We start from the raw sequence: 8,557 nt of genomic DNA on the forward strand, positions 1-8,557 counted from the left end.
TACCTTTCCAGGGAGCACATTCCTTCCAGGCATCTCCTTGTTCAATCATCCTCTCATCTGGACCATTCTATATGTAATGACACCCACCTGCCACTCTCCCCTCCTAACCATGCTTTCTGTTTTCCCTGCACTGATCACTGACTGAAGTATTATTTTTCCAGCCACCAATCCCCTCTCGAGTGTCAGCTCTGGAATCAGGATCTAGTTTCATTCATGGCCGAGTCCCCAGCTGCCAGAAGAGTGCCTGGTGCCCAGGAGGCGTGTGATGAGTGCTGGTCAAGCTAACGATTGGGTTTATAGTGGCTGCTTGCCTTTGTGATGAGCACAAGGGCTCTGGGGCTTGTTCTGGAAGTAGTGGCCTTAGTGTTACTGAAAGCTAAGCTGCCTCTCCTCCGTGTTCCCCTTCTGCCTGCTGTTTGGGCCCCCGGGGTTCCTGCACGGGAACCCCTCAAGTCCAGCTGCTTGGTTGAGAATTCCTCACCCTCAGGGACACTCCTGGAGCTTTTTTAGCCACTGCCCTCCCTGACTATGTTCACACCCGAGATCAGAGCTGCTTTGTTTGCAGAGCAAACTGTTAAAAGCTTTCTGAGAAACAGCTTCTTGACTGATTGCCTTCTGGGCTGCAGCCAGTGCTCCAAGTGTCAGGTGGGAAGCTAGTCCTCGCCAGCCCAAGAAAGCACCTATTGTGGGCAGATGGTGGTAACTCATGTGTTGTCTCCTCGCCACCAGAGCTTCTGTGCCAGGGACCCGGCAGCAGGACGACTGGTGCCGAGCAGGACTGCGACGAGTCCAAAACACGCCGCGTTCCATCTTTTCTAGGCGCCTCTGGTGGCAGGAGTCCTCAGGGAGGCTTTTCAGAAGTGTCTGGTCTCTCCTGTCACACAGCATTCTATTTCCCTTTAGTGATTTGATGGAGTCGCTAAACTTTTCGTCCTTTGCTGCCCCATTGAGGTAGCCTCTCTTCTTTCGTCAGATGGCTCTGTGGAGAAGTCTTGGAGGAGGAGGTCATGTGTCATGACTCTCTGTCCAGCCCATCTTGGGGAACACTTTGCTTAACGAGGAGGTACAACCATCCTTTCCCTTCCTGTTCATTGCCAGCAAGTTCTTTCTAAGACTAAAGATCTCATTTGTAGCAGCTTAGTATCTTGCCTTCCCTTTTCCAAGCTGGGTTACTGTGGTCACCCGCCTTCCAGCTGCTATTTCCCTGAAGTCTTTTGTTATCTTATCTCTGGGAAAATACCATTCTTTGGACCTGTCCCCACCTTGAGTCATAGACCTCTGTTAGGGTAACTCGGAATATTTTGCTGAGTTCTGTGAGTCACGCACAGAAGCTCTGTTCTGTCTAGTTTGAGCACACAGAAGCTCAGAAAATCCTGCAATCCAGTTCAGAAAGTTTAGAAAATAGTTGAGTTTAGAAAATAGTCGAGGAGGGCTAGCTTACTAAGTTTATTTTGAAGAGACTTGAGTTTACCATTCAGTTTAAGCACTTGCTCGCTCACATGTGACCTATACACATGTTCACAGTGGGGTTTAATTCTGTCTTGCCACCTTCCTGTGATTTATTCCAACTTGCAGATAACATTGATTTTTTTCTGGATGTGTAAGAATTGGGGTTTGAGTCACAGTCTGTATCTTTTAAAAAGTCTTGCTGTTTTTCTAAAGGGAAATTTTGGAGAAACCCTACTTCTGAGACCAAAGTCTGCATTTTATTTATACACTGTTTGTATCCACAGTGTAGTATCGGAAGTGCTCTCTGATTTGGGGCCTTCGTTGACAGAGGCACGAGGCACAGCAGTGGGGTTTGGGCTGATGCATGCGCCCCATGCTGCCCCGCAGGGCTCCTCATGCCTCGCCCACCACCCCCCGTGTTCCTTATCCTGACAAGCTCCTTGTGGTGCTCTTCATGCTCCCCCTAGTGCTCCCCTGCAGAGCTCGCTATACTCCTGCATGTTCCTCATGACCCCATGCTCTCTGTGCTCCCCTGCAGTGCTTCCTGTGCTACTCTCTTTGCTCGCTACATAGTGCTCCCCATGCTCCCTGGCTGTCCTCCCCATGACCCCCATCGCCCCGCAGTGCTCCTCATGCCCCCCACGTTTGCTGCGTTCCCCCAGAGTGCTCCCCTGTGGTGCTCCCCTGCAGTGTTCAGTATGCTCCTCCCCTCTCCCCTGTGATGCTCCCTGGTAGTGCTCCTTGTGCTCTTGGCTGCCTCCCCGCCCACTGGCTTACCTCTCCCTTTTGGGAATTCCTGAATCTCCATTCTGCTTTGACCTGCACACAGCCCTCGTTACCAGACTGAGCAGGACCCTGAATCTCCTTGCTCTTCTCTCATTCCATGAAGCGAAGCCAGAGCTGCTAAAAGCCCTGGTGTCTTCTCGTAGAGGAAAACTAGGCAGCCGTGGGAGCTGTGCCGTACTCACCGGCAGCACCAGGCCCTGGGTTGTTCATGTTGTAGCATTTGTTGCTTATCTGCTTGTTGTCAGGACTGTGGGTGAGATTCGGTGCCTGCCCTGGTGTGCCTTATGGTTGGGCCGGGGGGTATGCAGGGCTCCGGGTGCTCTGAGGTCAGGGTGGGTGTATTTGCTGGGGAGAGGGGCACATAGCATCTTCTCTCTCCCACGTGCACCCTTTCTTTATTTCTTCACGTTGCACACAGTGAACTGTACACACAAGAATTCAAGGTCATCGTATTAATAAATACTGGGGATGTATATAGGGAGACGGATTTAAACCAAAGCAGAGATGAAGGATACGATACTCTACAGAAACTTAAATCCAATAGGACTTTATAAGGATGCAAGGGAAGAAGGGTCCAGGGGCACCGCTCACAGTGCATTTGAACTAAGTGCGCACACTGGAGCACATCTTCAAAGTCGATCATTGACAGGATCCAGGAGAGTTGTGCGTGGGGGTCCCCGGGATCCTTGCATTCCTCCCACAGCCTGGGCATAGGGGTCCTCCCATTGCCTCCTTCTGTAACGGGGACTTTTCCGAGGGCCAGTTGCTACCCCACTTGGACATCAAGTGGGACCTCAGTGGAAGGTGTCTGCGGTGGGGGTGCTGCTGAGGGGCTTTTGTCTCTGGGTCTCAAGGAGACAGACTGAGCCCCGCCTCTGCCGACTCAGGTGCCTACAGCTGGGGAGGTGTGCCTGAGGACATCCTGGCCTCTGGTCATCCCTGCCCCGTCTGGGAGGGCCCTCTGAACAAGGCCACTGTGTGAAACACTCAACAGACGCAGCTTGCTTGAGTTTTCCCTCTGGGTTTACAACGTTTTGTGAGCGTCACCATCACGATTCTCTTAACTCCTATTGTTGAGAAGGCGTGTGGTGTGATTCTTCAGAGTCCTAATGCGGGCAGCCCACTTAACCTACCCCTGGCTCTGGCTCTGGCTCTGGCTCAGCCAGCCCGCGGCACTGGGTCCCATCAGGGGGACGGAGGGCTCGTGGGAGTAGAGACCACGCCTGCAGCCAGGCACGTTGAAGGCTGTTGCTGCTCTGCACGTGCAGTGGGCTTCTGTGCGTGTTGCCGGCACGTGGCAGCAGACCACCTGACCCGCTGTCGCAGGGACCTGAGCAGGGGCGGCGGGAAGGTGCAGGCAGAGAGGAGTGTCTGCACCCTCCGTGTTGACTCCACAAGCCGGGAGCGGCAGGTACATGGCCGACAACCAACAGTATGGCTTTCACGTCTGCAAACCTATGCATCGAGGATGCGGTCACTCGGGTTGAGGGGGGTCGTCTAAATCGGATCACATTATAATGAGATGGGAGAATGGCTCAGTGCCAACTGGTAGGCCATCGCTGACAGCTGAAGCTACAGGCCGTTCTGAAATTACTGATGCGGTGGGGTAGGAAAAAGATCCCCGGACTTGGAGTCAGGGTAGACTTTGCTCTCCTGGATGCCGGTCACTGCAGCGCTCTGAGCTTCCATGACCCCATCTGTAATGAGGTTGTACGAAAAATACTACGGGCGTCACACCTGCAGGACCCCTCGGATGGAGGTGGATTTCCAAGGGGACGAGCCAGCATTGCAGTAGTGGATGGCCCTCCCCCACTCCCAATTCTACTTCCTACTTACTGGGCCTGAGGCTTCCTTTCTGACTTGCCCAAATGTAGCAGAAGGGCCAGCAAGACCAAGGCTTTGGGTTCAGGCAGAACTGCCCGGAAAGGGTGGGTCTGCTTCTGAGAGGTGCACTCCTCTTTCTTCGATGTTTTGTGTCTTGTAGACAGAAGGCTCCCTAAATCAGTTCCCTGGGCTTTTCTCGCTGGGAGGGCCTTCGCCCCAGTAGGTCAGTCTGATGCCCCTTTGACGTTGGTATATGCAAATGTTTATTCAGGTATAAACCTTTTAAAGAAAGAAAAAGGCAGGTGCCTGTGAGGCATGCTTTTCTCCCTTTACCTGTCCCTTCCCATTTGCTTCTCCAGTCCGGCGGCCCGAGCCCTGCATAGCCCTGTTGGGAAGCAAGGCCAGGAGGCTGGTGTGGACTGTGGGGCTCTTGGCCTCCGGCTCCTCTTTGGCATCAGGCAGCCTGTGGCAGGAGGCGCCGGTGTTGTTCTGTTCCGGCTTGGAAATCAGGCTGTCCCAGAAGGTGGTTCGTCCTCCCCGCTGCCACCTTCCCACCACAAGCAGGCAAACAAAAGCCCTGTGGCTCCTTCCTTCTCTGTGACTATAGGGGGTGCTTCAAAGAGCCTTCTGTGTCCATCTCTTCATTCTAAGCGGTTGTAAACTGCAGAGCTTACAAGGTTACTGTTCAGCACATGTTCGTGGAGCACGGGTGGTGTGTGCTACAGCAGGGAATGGGTGAGTCAGACACGGCGCCTGTGCCCAGGAGCCCACAGCCTAGGAAGCTGGTGTGAGTGGCGGAGAGAGTCTAGAGGAATGGTGTGAATGGCTGAGCATCAAGGGCAGAGTCGTTCATTCTGGCCTGGAGAACGAGCCAGGGAAGTGTCACAAGGAGGGGACGTTTAGACAAGGGGGTCTGTAGCGGTGGAGGAAAGGAACCGAGTGGAGGCCCGGAGACATGACGATGTGCAGGGGACACAAATGGAGCGTTGAAGCCCTCCCCTTCCTCTCTCCCGCCACCTCCATCTCCTATCCAGAGTTTCCTGGGTGGTTCTCAAACTTGGCTGCACATTAGGATCGCTTGGGGAACTGGTTGTAAACATACCGAGGTGCCTGCCGCCTCCTCCCCAGAGATTCTGTGACTGGTCTGACTGAGCACCAGCTGTTCTGATGGGCAGTCGGGGTGGACTGTTCCATGTACTGCTCACTGCTTATGCGTGTCCGTCACCCTGCTGGACGCAGAGGCCCCAGAACCCAACGTAATCCATGACCCATCACAAGACCGCAGTAGAAGCAACTCCTCCCGCTGCCCACTCTGGAGGACAGACTTGACGTGTGTATGTGCACGTTCTCGTGTTGGGGCATTATTTTGAAGTACAGAGTGAGTTGTCGCATCACTGCCCCTCCGCTGTCAGATCTGAGGTCAGTCTGTGCCCCTGGAGTTCTCAGGAACCCCGTTTTCCCATTGCAGTGTGGTTTTCTCGGGCAGCCTGACTGTTGCTTTCCTCCTAGGTGTATGGATCCGGGTCACAGACGAGAGCGTTCCAGTACGTCAGGTAAGGCAGCTGGGCCGCTTCCGGCAGAGGTGGTGCGGCCCAAACAGCCTGTGTCTGTTTTATACGTTAATTATTTTCACATCTCTGTCGTGGCTCAGTTAAAAGTCCGTTTTAATTTTCAGATGGAAAGCCCTTGGGGTTCTCTGTTTAAAAGCTAAAATTCTAGGGGCGCCTGCCTGGCTCAGTTGGTGGAGCATGTGACTCTTGACCTCGGCGTTGCGAGTTCAAGCCCCACATTTAAAATCTTTAATTTTTTTTTTTGCAAGTAAGTCCCAGACTTTTATGACTCATGTGCTAATCTTTTACTGCCACCTAGTGTTTCATAGGGAAACTTGCCCAGTTCTGAGGGCGACTTGATTTCCGGTTCACACCAATTGGAGAGATGGCCTTAATCATCCAGCAAACCCACAGGTGCTGAAATCAGACCCATTTGAAATGTGGCTTTCTGGGGCGGGTGAGACTGTCCTCATTAAGGGAAAGATAAGGTAGACTGTCCTCATGTCAGATTTTATGCTGGAACGGAAAAAAATACATTTGAGAACTTTGTTGAATAGTCTCACATAATTTTTATCGTTTTCTTGTTAATCCTCATGTCTAGTTTTCTTGTCAGTTCAGTTGGTGACATTTTAAAATGCAGCTTGGGTTCTGGGAAGAGAGTTATAAACAGTTGGATATACCAAAATATTTCCCCACATGCCATGGTTACTATGAGTTCTTTATTAGTTTCTGATATCCTAAATCCTCGTAAAATCCAGCTCTGCATCTGGGTACCCTGTATTTTTCACTTTTCAATGCAAATACCCTGGGATGCCTGTCATTCGGAAAATGATATTCCTCGTGTGTCCCGAGGCCATCCCAGGGGTGCTACAGCAGTGATGGGGTGGTGGGGGGGCGGGCACAGGTCTGGGCCATCTTGGCCAGAGCAACCGCATAGACTTTTGTCTGATTATGTGAGAGTCCTGGGTGGAAGTCTCTTTGAAAAATAGAACTTCTAGGAAAAAAAAAAAAAGTCTTTTAAACAAAAATAACAACAACTACCATAGATTTTTTTTTTCCCCCGAAAGTATTTGTTAATTTTCACAGTCTAAAAGAAAGCTATGAATAAACATACATCACGGTCAGTGGTTGGTTTTGTTTTTTTGTTTTTTGTTTTTTTTCCTCCCTGGCCTTGAGTGTCTTGCCGAGCAGGACACAAAGCCTGGGAGTAAAATATAACTGGTACATTTTGTTGCCCAGATACTCTTAAGAAGGATTTAACCAGGAAATTTGCAGCAGCCACTCCTTCAGGATTGTTTTCATTTCAAAGCACTTACCCCAGGAACCATGTGCTCAGAGAAAATTCATCATGCTACATTTCTGTATCCGGACCATCTTAATTGGACCTCTGGGTATCGAGCACCATCTTTCCTAATAACACACTTTCATCCCACCTGCCTTCGCCCACCCCCAGTCTGTGCACATTGTGAGGGAGTCCTGCAGTTCCTGGCATTTCCTGGAGCCACCTCACCGGTGGCCCCCAAACGTCTCCAGCGGTGACAGCTCGTGAACTGTCATGGAGACTGTGCAGTAACAGAGCAGTTAGAACTGGATCTTTTTTGCCGTGCTCATTATTCCAAAGGCAGCAGATACAAAATTCATTTAAAATAGCCTCATACCTCTTCCGCCAGTGATTAAAATATTTTAAGAATTCAGTGGTGCACATACCGACACCATGCCAGCTCAGGACCAAACGTGCCCACGGTGTGTGCTCCGATGGCTGTAGCAAGCTCGGGCAGACCGCTCTCCTGACTTCCAATTTTTGTTATTCAAGACCCTGCTGAGGCAGATAACTTACAGTTTTGCTATTTTTACCAAGCTGTTTTTTAGAAACTGAGAATTTGTTTACTTTGCAGTTAAAAATGTGCAACGTCTGAGTCTGTGCTTACTGTACTAAGTTAACTTTCCAAAATCCACAGTTGCCCTGAAGCGACATTTCATGGTTTCTGAGGTCCAGGTGATCATACCATACACATTCACATCTTGGCACATTCACATCTTGGCATGACTGGGTCTGATGTTTTCACGGTCAGGTTACGGCCTCATTCACACAAGAAAGTCATGCTTTTTTTTTTTTTTTTTTTTTTTTTAAAGTCACTTTGTCAAAATGACACTTTCAAAGAGCTTCAGGTTAAAAGTGTGATCTGTGCAATTTTGACCTTAAAAGTTGCCAACTTATTACGTAAAAGATGCGTGTCCCTGCCACGAGGATGACTGCACGAGTCCGTTGCCTTCCAGTTTAATGTGGGCCCTCCCTCCCCCACCCCACTTCAGTTCAAAAAATGATTGTGGATGCTACGGAATGGCAGCTTTTAACGTCTTCTTACGAGTTATGTAGTGGCCTATGCCATGAGAGACGTGTTGTGATGTAATGTAATAATTACTGCCATCATGATGAAGCTTGACCTATGAGAGTGGAACGGACTTTAGGCATGTTCACATAAAATACTCAATCGTCAGAGACAAAAATTCAGAAACTAGTTTGCTAAATATCCCACCCCCCAGATTTTTTTTTTTCCCCAATGAAAAGGAAAGCAAAAACAGGTTTTCTTTTGGAAACTGACCCTGGCAACCTGCTCCTTGCTGGTAATGACAGAGGAGGAGGGGAAGGTTTCAACATAGACTACCTTTGGATCACCAGAGCAGAACTTTAAACATCTCCTGAGCAGCACAGCCGATGAAAGTAGACGTGGAACAAGTGCTTGTGTGCCACAGTGAGGTGTCATTTTTACGAAGTAACTTTTTTTTAACAGAGCCACACTTTAAAGCCTCTGAAAATAAGAACCAAACCTTGGTAAGCGAAAGTTTGCTTACTTCTCTTCACCTTCATGGCCCAGTCGGTCACGATCCATCTGAAACATCCAGATCCCCTGACCGTTCCATTCGAGGAGTCTGGGGGGGGGGGGGGG

At 50.2% G+C, this 8,557-nt stretch overlaps 1 protein-coding gene across 6 annotated transcripts in view; it reads left to right on the top strand.

The window, feature by feature from the left end:
- UXS1 (UDP-glucuronate decarboxylase 1) overlaps nucleotides 1–8,557 on the top strand; it is a 95,450-nt gene that overhangs the window by 80,456 nt on the left and 6,437 nt on the right. For all 6 annotated transcript variants that reach the window (XM_049651236.1, XM_049651237.1, XM_049651238.1 and 3 more), the window contains one exon: nucleotides 5,569–5,612. In XM_049651236.1, the coding sequence (XP_049507193.1) occupies nucleotides 5,569–5,612 (44 nt within the window). The remainder of the gene's footprint in view (nucleotides 1–5,568; nucleotides 5,613–8,557) is intronic.

The sequence above is a fragment of the Panthera uncia genome (assembly GCF_023721935.1).
Source record: "Panthera uncia isolate 11264 chromosome A3 unlocalized genomic scaffold, Puncia_PCG_1.0 HiC_scaffold_11, whole genome shotgun sequence".
Classification (NCBI taxonomy): domain Eukaryota; kingdom Metazoa; phylum Chordata; class Mammalia; order Carnivora; family Felidae; genus Panthera; species Panthera uncia.